Source organism: Castanea sativa, chromosome 4, assembly GCF_040712315.1.
Source record: "Castanea sativa cultivar Marrone di Chiusa Pesio chromosome 4, ASM4071231v1".
In the NCBI taxonomy this organism is placed as follows: Eukaryota; Viridiplantae; Streptophyta; class Magnoliopsida; order Fagales; family Fagaceae; genus Castanea; species Castanea sativa.
Window position 1 is genome coordinate 45,506,477 of NC_134016.1, and position 19,379 is coordinate 45,525,855.

At 34.5% G+C, this 19,379-nt stretch overlaps 1 protein-coding gene and 1 long non-coding RNA gene across 2 annotated transcripts; both read right to left on the reverse strand.

Annotated features, from left to right (window-relative positions):
* Positions 1-4,633: 4,633 nt before the first annotated feature.
* On the reverse strand, positions 4,634-5,836 carry LOC142630905 (protein JINGUBANG-like). Its single transcript, XM_075804964.1, has one exon. It carries the CDS (start codon positions 5,777-5,779, stop codon positions 4,634-4,636), a length of 1,146 nt encoding a protein of 381 aa, XP_075661079.1. The 5' UTR covers positions 5,780-5,836.
* A 9,384-nt stretch (positions 5,837-15,220) lies between these two features.
* Positions 15,221-18,174, reverse strand: LOC142630376 (uncharacterized). Its single transcript, XR_012843295.1, has 3 exons — positions 18,063-18,174; positions 16,104-16,307; positions 15,221-15,997 (listed from the first exon to the last, which is right to left on the reverse strand). It is a non-coding gene; the product is annotated as an uncharacterized LOC142630376 (long non-coding RNA).
* Positions 18,175-19,379: the final 1,205 nt, after the last annotated feature.

The window sequence follows — 19,379 nt, forward strand, 5'->3', positions numbered from 1 at the left end:
CCACCGACTCTGGTTTGCCCCTGCACATATATAGTGTGCATGCATAATTAAAATCTCACATAAATTAGTAATTGGTACCACCGACTCTGATTGCTAATTAATTTTAAAGTGATTGTCATTAAACCTACAGGACAGTGACAATAGCATTAGTCAATAATCATTCTTAAGTGGGATCACCTAATCAAATGAATTATAGTAGGCCCTTATAAACATGGTCAAGCTCTAGTGTGCTTTTCCATTCAAAACATGAATTTTAAAGGATCCACAACTTTTTTTACAACTCTATCATGACAGACTGTGAGTAATATCTATCACTTACACATAGATCTATCATTTTTCTTTCATCACTTACATTCTGCATATATCAGAGTTGTAGCAAAAAAGTTGTATATTAATTTGTATTATTCATAGTTGTCAAAATCGCGATTTTGATCGTAGGATCACATGATTTTACGATTCCACTTCACCAAAATGTTTAGGATCACACTAGGATCGTAAAAATGGTAGGATTGTACATAGGATCGTGTAGGATCGTATGAGATCCTACCGATCCTACCAAAAACATAAATTTTCAGTTTTTTTTTTATGGAATAAATTTTTCGTTTTGATGAAACTTTAAGGGTTTTTATTTTTTTATGTTGTGATGGTATGCCTTTTTATTTTATTTTTATAAAATTATGTTAATCTAAGCAAATGTTTTTTAATTTCTAGTTCACTTGTAATCAAAATGAAAGAATGCTTCTTCATTTCTAAATGAAGAATTTGATGCTGACTTTGTTGCCTTTTAAGCTATAATGTTGTTAAGTTTGTTTGATCAATATACTAATTTGTGTTTTAATATTACTAAAATATTTTTTTATATATAATTTTATCAATTATGCTTGTACAGTTGTATTTGTATATTGATTAATTGATTTTTTTGAGCATGCTCTTTAATTGATGCTGAGTAGTATAACTTGAATAGTTAAGTGTAAAATTATATCTTGATGTCTTTTGCAGCTCTAGTATACAAATATATAATGTCTAAGAACCTTAGAATGAAAATAATTAAATGTTCACTTCACCTTAATATTCATCTTGCTTTTGGATTTCATATTGTAGTTAGCTAGTTTTCATTTGCTAACTTATTTTGGATTTCAAACTTGGAACTTAGAACTTGGAAAATATTTTCCATGTGTTTTGATAAATATTTTGATATTTGGTTGCTAATTAAACATTCATTAAACTTTTTAGATACATTGAGTCAAAACTTAAATATATTTGTTTCGTTAGTATAGACTTAGTGATATATGATATGCAAATTACATCATATATATATGATGCAAATCTTAGTTTTTTTTTTGGATGAATTTATAATTTACGTGATTATTCAACATACAAAATCATTATTAATGTGTTTTTTGCTTTAAATCTGAAAATATGTAGGATCTTACGATTCACGATCCGATCTTACGATTCACAATCCCACCTACCTTCAACAATCATACGTACGATCCTGATTTTGACAACCTAATACTATATTTTTTCATATATGAAAAATATGTTGCTGGTTAATTTCAATTTAAACTATATACGTAAGCACTTACGCTAATTAAGAGGCAACCACCAATGTTGTTAAATGGGACTAAACTCCTTTAATTTCAGGTTTTTAAATGTAATAAACCTAAATCAGTTGCATTGCTGCACTGTAACCCACTTTGTCCCACTTTGCCGGAATGCAAATTCATATTTGCTTGTTCTGAACGCCCTTTTGAGTATTTTACTGTTTTGTGTGTGTGTGTGTGTGTTTTTTTTTTTTCAATTTCAGATTCCAAATGCATGGAGTTTTAAGCTTGGGTCACATGAATTTCATTATATATGTTCACATATAGACAATCTGGATGTCACTGATTGCGTCATGTACATTATTTAAATTAATACTCAAGCTCTCAAACAACTAAACTAACAAACAAAACCTTAACATTGGCCTCTCAATTATCAGGAGGGACTTTCATATTAAGGCAATGAAGCTTCCTCTGTGTAGTTTCCGCATATTACAACATGTGGATAGCACTTTTGAGACATTGATCGTCTCGAAGAAAAGCATGTCACCATGTGAGAGACGATGAAGTAGGTCCAAAATATATGCTAAAACTAAAAGTGCGGCCATCACTATGAAAGTATATATAAATGTTTTATTTTATTGCTTCCAAAAGTAACTAAATAAAACGAAAGAAGAAGTTTGGAATGCTATTTGCAGCTTTAAGCTTCTTTTTTTTGAAAAAAATAATTATTTGTTTCTCATTCTTTTTTCCTGTGCTATAATTGTCACCCAAGCAAAGGTCATGAAGACCATTAAAGGCATGGACCAAGCAAAATCAACTTGACGTAATGATTTCATGTTTCCCATATTTTAAAACTCGGAAGTGTCCTAAACTGTCAATATGTAATAAAACGTGCACAATCATGTTTTTCACCCACTAATAGTTCAAACTTGTTTTATATACAGGGGCGGTGCCACCCCGGCCTGGACCACCCTGACATGAATTTATATATATATATATATATATATATATATATATATATAAAATAATTTAAATTTTTTTATTTGGGAACACCTTCAGTTTTTTTTATACCAATAAAATTAAATTTTGCTCTATAATTTGTTCTATATTCAGTGGATAAATGATTGGTTGGTTGTGTACATTGAAAGAGATGTAATTTGCAGCATTGATAATGAGACTATCATGCAATGATTTCAAAATATGAAAACTTGTAGAAAACAATTGTAAACTTTATGTATTTGCATATTTTTTTTTTATTGTTTATTGTTGTTGTCAATATATGAATTTTTTTTTTTATTAAATTATATGATTTATGCTTCTTAAGGAACACCTTTAGAAAAATTCCTAGAACCGCCATTATTTATATAACATACAAATCTTGAAAAATGCCAAGTTTATACTACAATAAATCTTATTAGTAACATATCAATAACATAATAAATAATTTTCTTTCTATTTTTAATTTGTATTTAAAAGTTTTTTTATTTTTGAGAAATAATTACAACATGCTGCTAACTCCGCAGTTCGAACTCTTTCTCTCCTAAACTTCCATGCACTTTATACATGGAGAGGTGTCAATTCAGCTACAAATTAGCACATTGGCAATCATATTTCAGTATTTAAAAGTTAGCATATCATATTATAATGTTTATATGGTATCCTTATAAACCACTCCACTAATCTTACCCAAAAAATAGAACATGATTTTTTAATTTCTAATTGAGATTTTCGTTGAAACAAATTCAGGAAAAGGCACTTACGCAAAGAGGCAATAATTAACCACCATTCACCAATGTTGTTAAATGGGACAAAACTCCTTTAATTTTCAGGTTTTTAATTGTAAACCTAAATCAATTACATTGCTACCCTGTAACCCACTTGCTCCCATTTTATGGAATGCAGAATCATATTGGCTTGTTCTGAACTGATCCCTTGAGTATTTTACCTTTCTTTTTTTTTTGGCTGTGTGTGTGTGTGTTTTCAGATTCAAAATGTATGGAATTTTAAGCTGGGATCACATGAATTTCTTTATGTTCACCTATAGCCAATTATTTGGATGTCACTGAATACGCCATTTACATGATTTAAATTAATGCTCAAACAACTAAATTTAACAAACAACACCCTCTCAAGTCTCAATTATTAGGAGGGGCTTTCATAATATGCCAATGAAGCTTCCTCTGTGTAGTTTCCGCTTATTAAAACAGGTAGCTGCTACATAGCACTTTTAAGACATTGATCTTCTCGAAGAAAAGAATATCACAATGTGAGATCGATGAAGCAATATGTACCTAAAATCTAAATGCTATAAAACGTGCAGCCACCACTATGAAAGTATATAGATGGCATATTTATTTGCTTGAAAAAGTAACAAAAACAGAAAGGAAGAAGAAGAAGAAGAAGAAGTTATTTGTGATGTTATTTGCAGCTTTTAAGCCTTTAAAAAAAAAATTCTCGTTTTTTTTTTGTGCTATGATTGTCACCCAAGCAAAAGTCATGAAGACAAAGACATGGACGAAGCATAATTGACTTGGAAGTAATGATTTAATGTTTCCCACCATATATTATAACCCAAAAATGATCTAGCCTAAGTTTTCAATATGTTACAAAATAAAACATGCAAAATCATGTGATTTCATTTCACTAATAGTTCAAATTTGTTTTTGGGTTCTTGGTAAGTTCAAATTTGTTTTATATATATACCATACAAATTTTGAAAAATGCTAAGTGTACTAAAAATATTATAATCTAATTTGACTTTGAATCTTATCATTAGTACCACTTCAATAACATAATAAATAATTTTTTTATTTTTTATATTTTTTATTTAAAAGTTGAAGAATTACTGGTTTAGATTGCACTGTTCATATCAAATTTACATTGTAAACGTATATAACATTTTACACATTCATGCAAAATGTATCATTTTACATATAAACGAAAATCTAATATAAATAGTACATTGTAAACTAATAATTTTTCATTAAAGTCAACACATCATTTTATAATGTTTATATCGTAATACATCAGATCTTACCCAAAAATAGAACATGATTTTTTTTTAATTTCTAAATGAGATTTTCATTGAATCAAATTTGAGGACATATGTTGATCCTAGAACCCGAGATGTCCCAAATCTTAATCTCCCCATCTAGACTTCCACTACAAACTGAAACAACACCATTAGAAACCTCAGCAGAAACTGCCACCAACGACTTAACCGGTTTTCCATGTCCTTCCATCACAACCAAACATTGATACCCATGTTCTTTACGTTGCCAAATCCTTACCGTCCGATCAGATGACCCACTAGCAAACAAGCAATCCTGCACGTTGATTAAGCACAGTACAGCCCCTGTGTGACCCCACAATGCCTCCACAAAACCCATGTTGTTCTTCAGACCATTCTTGATAATCATCTTCTTCTCCCACACCATGATCAAACGGTCAGAACCACCCGAAAACAAAACCGACCCATCACCATTCAAAGCTAAAGCATTAATGGTGGACTTGTGCTTCTCTAAGGTACTCACCAAAGTGTGTCTTTTCACACTGTCATTTCTCTCCCATACCCTAATGCACCCATCAGCTGAAGCAGTGTAAACAACTCCATTATCAGATACTGCAATAGCATTCACTGCATCTTCATGAGCTTTGTTCACTGACTCTAAACAATAATAGTCAGAAGTGTTCCATATTTTAAAGCTTTTGTCCCAAGAAACCGAGTACATTGAACCTTTGTTCACAACTAGGCCTGAAACTGTGTCACAATGTTCAATCCAAAGCTTCTTCTTGTGCCTTCTAACGTGGACGTAGTTCTTTGGCAAAAGGGAACGATACAAACGGTCTTTGAGAGTGGGAAGCGTGGAAACTAGGTGGTGGTGTGTGAGTCTTATTTGCCATACACGAATCTTGGAGTCTTGGTGAGCTGTGAAGATGTTGGTGTTGTTGAATGCAATGGATTTGACTGACCCAGAAGTGGGATTTTCGTTGAATGAATCGATGTGATTGTGGTTGGATAAATCGAAGACATTGATAATGTTGGTGGAAGCAGCATAGAGGAGGTTGTTGTGGACTGCGAGGCAGGTGATGATGTGGGAGTTTAGGGTTTTGAGAGTGTTAATACATTGGTGTTTGATGAAGGTTTCGTCGGAAAGTAGGGTTGGTATTTGTTTGCAATGGAATGTTTGAAGAGCCAATGAGGTTTGTGGTGGTAGTGTTTGATTGGTATGCATTTGGCTGGAATATTGATTGCTGTGAGAGAGAGAGAGAGAGAGAGATTTCAGTGATGAAATATGTAAACAAGGCCAAAGATGTAGTACTACTTAAGCCAAAGAATCTGTAGTATATATATATTTTTATATATATAAAAATTAAAAAGAAGACCAATGTCTTGGGCAAATAAAATTTTGACAGCTTGCGAGCACATGTGGGGTAATGGACTCACTTCATGTTTTGTGTTGATTAGGGCCTTATGCGATGAAATGTGTCACTCTATGGACTATGGGTTACACTTCCTTTACATAAAATGGGAAGGTTTGTTCTAAAGTTTGCTATTTTTTAGCTAATGGAATGTACCCAATGGCATGTGTTTGTGGCTTTTAGATTTTGATTTGCGTAATGATTAAAATACATGTGACCTACCACTTAAACTTAGTGATAATTGATATAGAATCGCATCTGTATGATTTGATTTGAAGAACATTAAGTGCTGAGTGGGGAACATAAGAGTTAAGGCCTCTTTTAGGTCAACAAATACACAATTATAGGACTTACACACATGATTGGCTTAAGCACATTATGCTGTTTTGAAAATGTAATGTTACTCTCAATCTCAAGTACCCATTGATAGATTAATTTCACCTGTTGGCCACTATATAGCGAGGTCAAATAAACCAAGTTATAAAACAAGCTAAGTTGGGCTAATGCTAGCAAAAAGATAATAGCTCATAACTCATACAAAAGTTAGCCCAAATGCTAGACCCAAAATCATCCCAATTCCGAAAGGGCCGAACCTCCAAAGGCCTGATATGCATCCTTGCGACAGGTAAACGTAATAATGGACAAAATTATTTTATAGAAAAAAAAAATTAAAGGACACAATTCCTCTATGCTTATCATTATTTATGGCTTTTTGGATAAGCCCTCTATTCTCATCACGGTAAAAACAGATTATGTTTAGTAGAATTATTTGCTTGACCAAAATCATCAATTTGAGAAGAAAATCACAGGAAAAAAAAATTATAATCTATCAGTTATAAACAACATGACTGTACTTTACAAGTAAGCTTTCTTAAGTTGAGAATTTGTTGAGATTGTGTATAGTGGCCCGCTCTATCTTTGTGAATCATGATGTTTTGATTTTAAATAAATTGATAATTACAATAATAAGAAAAAAAGATTTGAACTTTGAGGCTTTGAGTCATTTTTCTAATAAAAAAGAGTCAATCTATATCACTAAACTATAAGACTCCTAGCCATGAATTATGATCTAATCATGATCGTGTTAAATAAGTGGATAATTTGTAAAATATAACTAAAATTACCATTTGCCAAATACAAATGAGTACAAGTAGAAAACAGTATTGAACATTTTAATTTGTACTTTGTTGAATTTTCATAACACAATGAAACACATTTAAAAAAATAATGTTATGTATATTACAAATTTTACTATATAAATATTACAACTTTATATACCACCAATCATATAAAAGTAAATAAGTTATTTGTTTATTAGTTATTTGTTCATATAACTTTACCATTTTCCATTTTGAGCATTGTTATTTCCAACTAGATTGATATGAATGCAGCTAACATTAGGTCCTTCATTTTGAGCATTGTTGTTTCCAACTAGATTGATATGAATGCAGCTAACATTACGTCCTTCTCATCCACTAAGCTGAGTTAGATTCTATCTCCATGTCATCTACTCAACTTGAACGCTAGTTAATCCAAACAGTTTAGCTCGAAATGACCAGGAATAATTGAGATAACCCCTACTCAATCTACCTAAAAAATAATCAACCTATGTATTAATTAGGTTTCCTAGAATCACAGTAGAAGCTATAATCATTATTCCATATATATTAACCAAAAAAGACTCAGGAAAAAGGCACTCTGTAACATGCCATAAAAATTCTTTATAAAATGAGGGAAAACAAAGAACATAGGTTTGCATTCAAATCATTTATAAATAATCTACCATCTCTCTAAAAAAGAAATTTACGGACTTTTAAGTATTGGAGGTTCGATATGGCTGGCTGGCACAACTAGTGTCCTATTTATCATCCTTTTTGCAAGTGTCAAGTGCAACCAATTGATTTATTTTGTTAGCCCCATTTGTGGAAAACGACTGATCGTCTTTTTTTCTGTCATAAAAGTTGTATGGTTTAGACTCATTTAATGGATGCTCGATAAAATATCATCGAACAAAGTAGCCTATACACTGGAGTACGTGGTTGGTGAAAGACTTGATGTAGGGTGTGCAACACAACAAAACCAAGATTTGTTGCAAAGATCGATTACTCCCTCGTCAAGATGCTCTTCAAGAGCAAGAATGACAATAGAAGGATGAAGAATTAGTGGCTAGTATCACTACGATGAGAAAATCACTAGTGTTGGAATGTGGCCCAAGTGCAACAACTTAATTCTGGGATCATACTTATTGGTTAAGTTTTAGTTTATTTGTTTAGAGGTAAGACAAAAAATAAATAAATTTAAGTAAATCAACTGACTTAAAAATCAATCAATTAATTTTTCTAATTAAGTTTATTTGCTTAAAGTTACTTTTTTTTGTCTCATTTTTAAAACAAAAGTAAGTTTGAGCAAATAAGATAAAGAAACGCATTAAGGCAAAGATTTGATATTATAACCTCTAGTGTGTTTAAGCAAGAGAACATGTAGGCAAACATATGATATTTCGACTGTTAGGGGACCGCAATTCGTCTACTTACGATCTTTATAAAAACAAATTTGTAAGACATAATGTTGAATGTCATAAAAAAAAACTTGCGTGTATCTTCTTCATTACTGATTAGGTTTTTTAAGGTGAAATAACATAATTTATAGTCTAACAACTGATATTAATCAGAGCCAAAATCATGAGTTTAAGCTGCAAAAATGTCATCGTGAGGAAAGATTGTTGGGGGCACATTTCAACAGGTCTGTGAGGATGTTGAATGCTATAAAATTAGTGAAGTAGCATAGCTCACGTTCTGCTAACCAAAGAAGAGAGGAAGAGCAGAGAAGAACAAAGAAATGGAAGGGAATCAAATTTGCTACAGTGCTACTATAGGCTCTAACCACAGTGAAAGCTGTTTCCAAGAGCAATAGATCCATTATCTATAGTTATTCTAGTACGTGTGCGTGGAATAAAGATAGTACTTGGTGTCTTGTCGAGGTTTGTCAATTAAAAGATAGTACTTGGGCGAGTGGGGTCTCCTGAGAGTTTTGAAAATTAAGATACAAAAGAAATGGATATATAAATATCCCTCCCAGCAATTCATTTTTCATTCATTTATAGGCTTTTTATAGTAGGTAGAGAAGATAATGCTGATTGTAAGTGGTACACTACTGGTACCCAATATGATTTGATATTTGATTGATGAGAATTAATGGACCGTACGTACTTATTAATTGAATATAAGCTCAATTACTCATTTTAAAAGATAAGAAATTGGAATGCGAATTATGTATCAAGATTATTGAATCCTTGTTTTTAAGGTGGATTTGAATAGAACTTATTGTTGAAAGTTAAAAAATAAAAATTAAAAATATTGTAGTAAAATAATTTTTAAATGTGTGAATAGTGATGCAGAATTTATTTTTAATAAAAAATTGATGAAAAAGTATATGAACAGTGCGCGCACAGTGCACGCACAATGCACGCACTGCGCATATGTCCCCCGCGGCTGCAGCAGAAACCAAAAAAAAAAAAGAAAAACGTGAAAACGCAACAAATATAATCTTTATCCAAACACCATCTTAGTAGTTTAATTGGCATATTTGGAGTGTTTGATAATATTGTTCTAGTAATGTTGTTTATATTTTTTGAATATGTGTGGATGAAAAAAAATACGTGTAATGTTATTTAAAAACTCAAAATATGTGTTTAAACACATGTACCAAATGAACCATATACAAAATTTTTGAAGATTTAGGTGTGTTTGTTTGGACGTGTAATAAAGTGGATGAGAAACTTTGAAGAGAAAATGAAAAAGAAATTTTTTTTTTTTTTGAGTGTGTTTGGTTGGGTGGAGAGGAAGGAAAATAAATGATAAGGCCCGAGTGTTTTCTCCCAGCCCACCAAAAATTTTTCTCCCCAAAATAGGGATAAAACTGGGAGGCTTCCAAAAATACCTTTCATGATGGACTTCACGTCCAATGTGTTGCCTTCTTTTTTTTTTTTTTTTTTTTTTTTAAATTTTAGAAACAGTTATGAGTTAATTTCTTATACTATTTTATTTTATTTTTTACTTTAATGAAGTGTCCATCTATACACAATTTTTTTAAAGTATAATGTGTGTGTGTTTCTAAAAAAAAGATACTCAGTGTTGTTGAGTCGTCCCACATTGGTAAGGTGTGATATTGAGAAGGTGTTTATTACTTGCTCCGCGACACTAACTGCCACATGCAGTTTCGGTGTTGGCATGTGAGTGTATTTCCTTATCTCATCTCCCTTTTCCTATATATATGTGTGCGTGCGTGTGTGTGTTTCTCAAAAAAAAAAAAAAACTTTATTTTCAACCAAACAAAAAAGTTTTTCATCCCTCCACTTTTTCACCATTCCAAACAAATACAAATAAGAGAAACTAAAATCTTTTCTATCCTCCCACTTTTCCATCCTTTCTCCATTTTCCATCCTCCCACTTTTGTATTTTCCCAACCAAACGAACCCTTAGAGAAATGTTCAAATTACAAAAATTAACAACATACTGTAATTATCTAAAAAAAAAAAAATCTATCTCATATTAAAAAGTTAAAAATCTCATATAATGGGCTTTACTTGTTAAAATGAAGTTTTTTTTAAAAGAGGAAATGATAGAAGATTTTATTCATTCAACACCAAGGTGTACAATGGGGAAAGAGAAAAGAGGGTCAAAACAATGGCCTTCTCATTCTCTTTTGCAAGTTGCAACACTAGTAAGAGCTAGAGCAACACAATTACATCTTAAAAGAAACTAAAAATAAAATATAAAAAATATATACTAAAATTTTTTTCACAAATCAGCTTAATATTCTTCAAGATCTAACCAACCACTTCCAAAGAATACAATCTAATCTTGATCACATTGACCTTTATGAACTCCATAGTGTAAGTAGCAGTTCGAGACCATAGACTTCGAAGATCAATTCATTTTACTTCTAGAAAAACCTAAACATGCATGACCGGCCTGAAAGAATTCCAATAAGGAACATGAAGCCAAACAACTTATGCAAAGGAACAATCTCGCAGCAGATGTATACATGATTTAGTCGGATCAGAGGTTGAAGCCATGTTGTCTTGGGAAGCATCACAATGGTTGTCAATTATTTTGAACAAATCTAGTTTTTACATAGAAACAAAACTTGGGGATTTTCTTCAATTGATAAACAACAAAAGTTGTAAACTACCTTTGGGATCCCAAGCCCATGGTAGTTAAGGTTGAGAATTTTCATAGATTAGATTGGGGTTGAGTACCAACCCCAGTGATGGGAACAACCAAATGGATGCTGCCTTTCTCAATCATCTATTTTTTCTGTTTATGATTCAAATCAAGATCCTTGATAGAAATAGAGGCTCCAGCAGACCGTTTAGAAGGTAATGGTGTGGATATGAGGGAGTCGTTAGAATTCAATTTGGCCTTATTCCTGATAACCCGCTTCCAACTACGTAAGGATGATGTCTTCAGTTCTAGACTCTCGGTAGGTACCTCAAAAGAGAATTCCATCTCAATATCCTCATAAATCTTGAAAGTTTCTCAATTGAATTTTCGAAATTACTTACCTCTATCTCAGAAACAGGACAGCTGTGGTGAGTAGACTTAGACCTTGTTTGGTTTGTCACTCACTCATATCCCAACACTCATAATTCAAATCTCCTCACCCAAACTCATATCTCAATATCTCACAACTCTAACTCAACAAAACCTATAACTCACTCTCATGCTCGTTTGGCAGCTTGTTCTCACAACTTTAAGTAATAGTGGCTTCCATTATGTCACCTGCTTTACTTTGTTGTATATAAAGTAAAATACCAACACTCGTGTTGAGACCCCTTAAAAGTTCCCAATTTTTTTGTGTGGAAAACTTAAGTTGTTAAAACCCAATTGTATAATAGCCCTAACTAGGTCTTATGTTCCTTTAAAGCTGCTAATATGATTTTTTTTTTTTTTTGGTGGGGAGGGGAGGATGGTCTAAATTTTTGTGAACTGTTTATGTTTTTTGCTTCCTAGTTTGTGGTAGCTTTTTTCGTGCAATTTACATGGGAAAGTGATTCTTTAAGAATGTGGGTGCCAATTACTTTGGTTTTTAGTAGTTATCATAGGACATTCAAGAGTAAACAAGCATTCACAGCCAACGTAGAGCGTAAACACAAAGCAAAGTAACTGATTGACAATGAATATATATGTAGGGGTGGAGGTTTCAAATAATGTCGGAGGCAAGTGCAAGTAGCTATAACTCCAACTATAGGGGGCATGTGTGTGTCATGGATCAGTGTGTGTTGTGGGCATCTTTGCAGCTGCATACTTTCGGTAGAAGGTTTTATGGCTGTAGACATTGGAAACCTGTAAGTATCAACTGCGCTTACTGTCATTATCCCTTTATGGTTAAAGTTGCTATGCTCCTCAACTCATGTACTTACCAGCTTTGTTTGATATGCAGGGCAACGATGAACATTGTAAGTCCTTTAAGTGGTTGGATGGCATGCCATGTAGGCATGGTGCTGAAACATCACCGATTTCATCGCGAAATTTACTAGGCTTGAGGCCGAGGCAGCTATAGCAAAAAACAATGAGACGGAAGCTCGTGCAATGGTAGCAGAAGCACTCCACAGGGAAAGAGTAGCAAAGTGTAGTGCTAAAAAAGCAAGTGTTGCACAATGTGTGGCCAATGCTCGAGCACATAAATATAAGAATGCTCTACTTATCTCATGGTTGGCATTTGTGGTATGGTTTATATTTTCACTTGTGTCTAGGGACGTTGGATTACGACAAATGTTTTTGCCATGATTTTGAATCTGGCTTAGTGGTTTGCATAATGAAATTCTATTATGTGGTTGGACATGGAAATGTATTATAGGTGTTGGAAGTGCCTTGTAGTGTAGGTGTTGGGCTTGACAACGTATGTGTTGAATGACAGACCTATTGTAACCTTATATATAACATTGTTGTTTTGTAATGGCAACATTATTATTTTTTGCTATTCCTATTATTTATAATTCAGTTGTGTTGTTAGGATAATTTGATTGTATTTGAATTAAGTTGTTGTTGGGATAGAGTCTACCTAGTGGTAGAACTCTAGCTAATAGGATTAGGAGTTATTTCATTTAATTTGAATTTCAGTTCAGTGTATTTAAGCATCGATATAAATAATATGAGGCAATCAGTATTTAATCCCAAATATCCTTCTCTCCCTTTATTTCTAGGAGGGTAGTCGCCTCGAATACAACTAAGTTATCTAACAAACTGCAGTTCACTGCACATAGTTTATAAAATCACGCTATACCATTACAAAATCACCCATCATCACCAATGTAAAAAGTAGGCAAAATGTGGACTTGACAGAAACTTCAAATACCATTGACATGGTATAATAGTGCATAATACAATGGTACAAATACTAACAACCGAACTTATACGCATCATACATTTTTTGTTCCAAAATATACTGTTATAAAAAAATACATAACATCTGCTGAACATGCACCTAGTAAATGCTAATTGCCTGGCCTATGCTACCAAGTTTATAAATATCAAAATGTAAGCATTTACAATACAATTCCGAGGGTGAATCAATGTTGACGGGCGACATAATCAGCCCACATAGCATCGGTGATGTCATCCCTAAAGTGGGCCATACGTCTCTTTGATGTATCCGACATCTTCACTACATGCCTCTGGTTTGCGATGCTGGTGGAAGCTTCATTGTTGCACTACTGGGTGGAAGAACATGATTTCCTTCATACTTTACATTGTCCCATGTGTTAAACAATTCATCACTCCGGTTATGAATACATATAAAATTGTGTAGACAACAACATGCAGTAATCACATAGCGTTGCTTATTGCGCTTGAAATTTGGCATTAAATTGAGGATGGGAAATCGAGCCTTTAGCACCTCAAACGATCGTTCAATAACCATCCACAAGGAAGAGTTTCGATAGTTGTATAACTCTTTCTTGGTTGTTGGATTCCTATTACTAGAATGGAATTTCTAGGCATGGTCCCTAGTTAACTTGTGAGGTGGTAGGAAACTTGTGCCAATAGGCAAGCCTGAGTCCACTAGGTAGTATGACCCTACATGTGAATGAAGCTATTCAGTATTGGCTACAATAACCATAACAAAAACATGTAAAAATTGGTAGCCTTTGAGATTAATTGCAGTACCTGTTGATGACCTTGGGAATCCATGCTTCGGGTCACTAATTGATTCCTCTAACACCCGTGAGTCATTAGCACTACCTTCCCACCCTGTATGAACATAAATAAACTACATTTCCATGTTACTCACACAAAAAATATTTTGTGATTACGGTAGCCTTCCAGCTCCTGTAAGCTTGAGTCACATGTTTAGGAGGTTGAACACTCACATGGTTACCATCCATTGCCCCAACACATTTTTGCACATGACTATGATGTATGCACCTAGTTAAAAAGAATATGTCTACAATATAATTAAGTGATGTATATTACCTCGAACCATAGCCAGTACTTGTTCACCTGAAGATGTTTAAGGAGGCCAACTACATCTGGATCTGGCTGAATCAGATGTTTTGCATACGAGTGAAAAGCCCACAACACCCTGCAGAAGTGGCGAGACATCGTCTCAATTGAGTGCTGGAACCTGTTTGCAATACACCTCATTCGGACATTGTGGCCAAGTATGTATAATAACATGGCGACCACCTACGTGGCATCCATATCACCTTGCCCTTCTATCAAGTATCCATGACCAAGCAACTTATCCACTAAATGTAACGGATACAAGCGTGTCCTGCAAAACATCTCAAAGCACTTCTTAGGATTACTATCAAGTTCATCCATGTATCCTTGCCCCGTGAGGATACAATCACACATGGGCTGTTTATCATAATGTCGCTGCATATAGGTGAACATCTCACCTACCAAAGGATTCACAAAGTCAAACTTTGCTTCATCTTCGCTATTGCACTCTAAACCCCACCAGTCATCATCATTAGTAACATGACTAGCATCATCATAATTAACGTTGTTGAAGTATGATTCGTCTAAATCATAAGCCAGGAATTCATCTAACCATTCACTCTTTGATGCCATTGTCACTTACACACCACAACAACATACTATTAACCTATGTGATGTATACAGCAAACTAATGCGAATAACAAGCACTCAACAATAAACCAAGGAAAATATGGGAAATTATCATAAATATTCCTAATAATAACTTAAAATTGTTCAACATAGCATCCCATCAAGTCTAGAAATAAAAAAGGCAACCTGACAAACATCCATAGTAGAGAAAACAAAAACCAACAGTACAACAGTTTTTGTGACATAAGGTACAAGTACTACACTAACCATAACATAATACTACAATACTACAATTACCATAACATAATAAAATATGATCCATGTCTCAATCCTCTGGGTTAACAATATCGTCCATCCATGCTCGCCTTCTATGCTCCAGCATGCCCATGAACATCACCCTATTCTCCTTCACATGGAGAGCCTTTGAGATCTTCAAATATGCCTTGTTTCCTAGATCCTTATACAAATCAAGCCTGTCAATAGCTTTCCCTAGAGAACATGGATCACCTCCAGTTGCTGATTGGGCAAATTGCTCTGAAGTGCCATTTGACTTGCCCCTCTTACCACTAAACCTCTCCCTCGTCATTGCGGTGTACTCCTTTAGGGCCACAATCATCCCACTTACTTTATTGACTTTCTTCGCCACTTTCTTACCCTTGGCACTTGCTTTTTGCATGGGACGCTTACCTGCAACTTAGGTTTAGTCAACAACATCAGTCTCCTTCGTAGTCCGAGGAATACTATCCAAGTTGGGGGTGTAGTAGTCATCATCAAGATGGATAGGAGTAGCATCAGCAACAAGCTCCTCCTCCAGTGCATGCTCTTCATCACTGTTCAGTGCAGGTGTGTTTGATGAAATCTGAAGATGCCCATTTGCAATACTGGGAGCAAACAACTACTTTAGCTTATCTTAGTCGGGGCATCCCTTCTTTCGCAGTTATTTGCGTTCCGATCAGCCTACATCAACACAAGCATAAGAATAATTGTTAGGCAGAAAAGTAATCACAACAATGCAAAGGTATACCATACTAACATGAAACTTGAAATGCATTAAGTAACATACTGCCACCACATGCGCCCAAACCTCGTCAGTGCATGTAACAGTTTGGGTGGCCTCATCCCACCCTAACCCCGTACGATTCAGCAATTGACTCCACTTGCATTGTTTACCCCGAAGCCTATTATGCTTTTGGAAAACTCTCTTAGCGGTGAGATTTTTACCAGTCCTTTTATTAAGTTCTTGTGTCGTTGTTTCCCACATAAGGCCCTTAAAAACACCATTCTCCACTTTGTCATTGAACACACTTTGTATTGACAGGTAAATAAATGAACAATGAATATTAATGTGTTACCGCGACCAAGTATGTTGCGTAATGAGAAAGTGCACAAGTAACTATACATAAACAAGCAGTACATGTAAATAAAGATAACACCATACTGACATATATCCCAATTCATAGCTAAACATGTACATTGTGACCATGTAACATACAAAAAGACAAAAGACCAAATCATTGTTTTACTACAAAAGTAGTCACTAATAGCCATAGCCATAGGATAGTGCATGTGAAAGTGTACACTAACAACACCATAGTAATCTACAAATCGTAGTGGGAACAAAATAAGTTAGCAGAAACAAAATGGTTAGCTATGCACTACAATGCTTTAGCTATTCAATAGCCTCTTACTGAGACAGACCAACCCCTTCATCTAGAGCCACCACTGGCCACCCACACCTTTACCCATAACGAACTTCGTTGGCCCTACAATAATCCCTTCGAAGTACAGTGAATTGACACACAACCTGCCTTTTGTGGAAATCCTTCCCAGTCCCAGCATTGAGAGTGTTTGTGATCACATCCCACAATGGCTCACAGGGAAGCCCTGCCGCAAAATCACCCAACAGGAATTGACCAAAGACAATGTCACATAATTCATCGACACAGTCATCATCCCACCTCCTCAAATCCCCAGCCATCTAACAACAACCTCTGATCATGTAACAATAACATATAACAATAAACATTTCCATATATTCAATCAAAGTCAGACAATAGTGTTTAGGGGTCTTATCTTAAGGTACAATAGTGCAACTTTATCCTCCCTTAAAAGACCACCATATTGTTTATGGATACAGTGTACATTGTTACATACTCTATTGATCTATTGAAGAGACAGACTATCACTAGCTAGATCTTATCACTTAAACTAAGTAGTAACTAAAATGACAATCATAATAAAAAACAAGATAGAGCGACTAAGGCACATCCATCTTTGATTCTAATATATATTTTTTTGAAAAAGGTACATTCGTCTTCCATTATAAGAATATCACATAAACCATGTCGAAAAATAGTATAATCATTAAGCAAATAAGTAGGGGAACCCACACCACGGATTAAGCAAAGAAAAAAAAAATAGAAACAGAGGCATACAAGTGGAGTACTCTAACAAGGGTAGTTAATTAAAGGTTTTTCGGATTGTAATTTGTACACGGTTTTTTCTTGCTAATTGTAAAGAAAGTTATACAGAGCCCCATTACCAAACTTTTCATTCAGGTTATTAACCTCAAAGAAAACACCTTAACTCCAACCACCTTTCTTAACTTGATATCTTTCATCAAGAATAGGGTGAGCCACATTGGAAGTAAAGACTAAGTTTTTTTTTCTTTTTTTTTTTCCCAAGCCAAAAGTAGGGCAAAGCATTCACAATACATGGTTATAAATACTGAGACATTGTTCATAACACCATGGTTCTAACAAAGGAACAAGACAGAAAAATTTCTAAAATAAAAAAATAAAAACAAAAAAAAAGAGGCATAAACATGAGTAGCTATACTTGAGTAGAGAGTTAAAAAAGAGGCATAAACAAGCATTCACAACCAACGTCTCAGTAAACACAAAGCAAAAAACGGAGGAACATGGAAATGGAGGAACATGGAAAAAAAAAAGAAAAAAAAAAAAGGCAGAACCCAGCAGCTTCGGGCATGTAAAAAGATGGAGGGGAAGCATTTGGGTCTCACCGAAAAATTGAATTGGTGAATGGAGCTTCGTTGGAGCTGGGCCTTGTGTTGATCGGTGGAACTAGAGCTTATATTTTCGGATGGATTAACAGTGATGATTTTTAGTTGTGCTTGTGCTGTGGGTTTGGGAGAAGGGAAAAGGGAAAGTGATGAAGAAAAGTGGTCTGGGTGGTTGGGAAAGTAATGAGGTAAAAAGATCCGTTGCTCACAAAAGCCTGCAGTGATGGGACAAGACACTGCTGTGGGACTTGTGTGTGCTGAAAATTTACAAAACTGCCACTGATAACTCAAAACTCTTAACTTGAAAACAGCCTCACCGTATTTTCAAAATTGCTCACCCATCACTCAAAATTGTGTGATATCATCACTGAGTTAATGGTTTGGAATTTCATCCAAACAAGCATGCTATCCGTGGGCCCTACTGATTTTGCGTTATGAGTTAACAAAACTGGGATTTGTTAACTTAGTTCGGGGAAATCCAAACAAGGCCTTAGTGTTTGATGAGGACTCAAAGAAGTCTATATTATGACTTTGGGCATTATCACAATGTTCCAATTCACGAGGGATAATAGTCTTACATCACAATTTAAATTTGTATCCAAATGGGAAGCCGCTATATCAGATGGAAGAAAAAAATTAGGCTTATCATGGTTTTGAACAAGGATAACATCATCAGAATTTGAATTGGATGCAATCTCCTTAATCTTGACTACCTTATCTATTTGAAAATTCGAAACACTTTTGGAAATAGGAACCAACTTCTTTTCTGGCGCTAGAATAGTTGTGTCTTCTCCTGTCAAAGTGCCAAACGGCACAGATTGCCTTGGATTAATCATCACGGCCGCCGTGGAAAGCTCAGTCTGAATTCGGCGATGATGTAGCGAATCATCAAAATCTTCTACCACTGATTGAATATCATCCTCATCTTCATCCCGTGAGTGTGATTGAGAGTTCCCTGAATCTTTTTTTCTACGACCCTTCAGAGCCAAAGAACGGAGCCATGAACCAAATTGAAAAACATCATCATCAGAGGAAAAACAACCCATCTTCAATTGAGGACACTCTCTGTCTTGATGGCCAAGAATTCCACATCTATAGCAAAAAATAGGAAGCCTTTCATATTTAAAGACAACCCAACTAGACTCAAGATCTTCAATTTGGATCATTTTACCATGCATAAGTGGCTTGGTAATATCAACATTTACTCTAATTCGAAGAAAAGGTCCCCAGGCAAGACCACTCTTGGGTGCATCCACCATGAGAAGCTCGCCCATCTCATTACCAATTCGGGCTCCTACACGCTTATTCATACTTTTT

Excerpts from the sequence above, each read along its gene's own strand:
- LOC142630905 (XM_075804964.1), bottom strand. The coding sequence starts at position 5,779 with ATGCATACCAATCAAACACTACCACCACAAACCTCATTGGCTCTTCAA.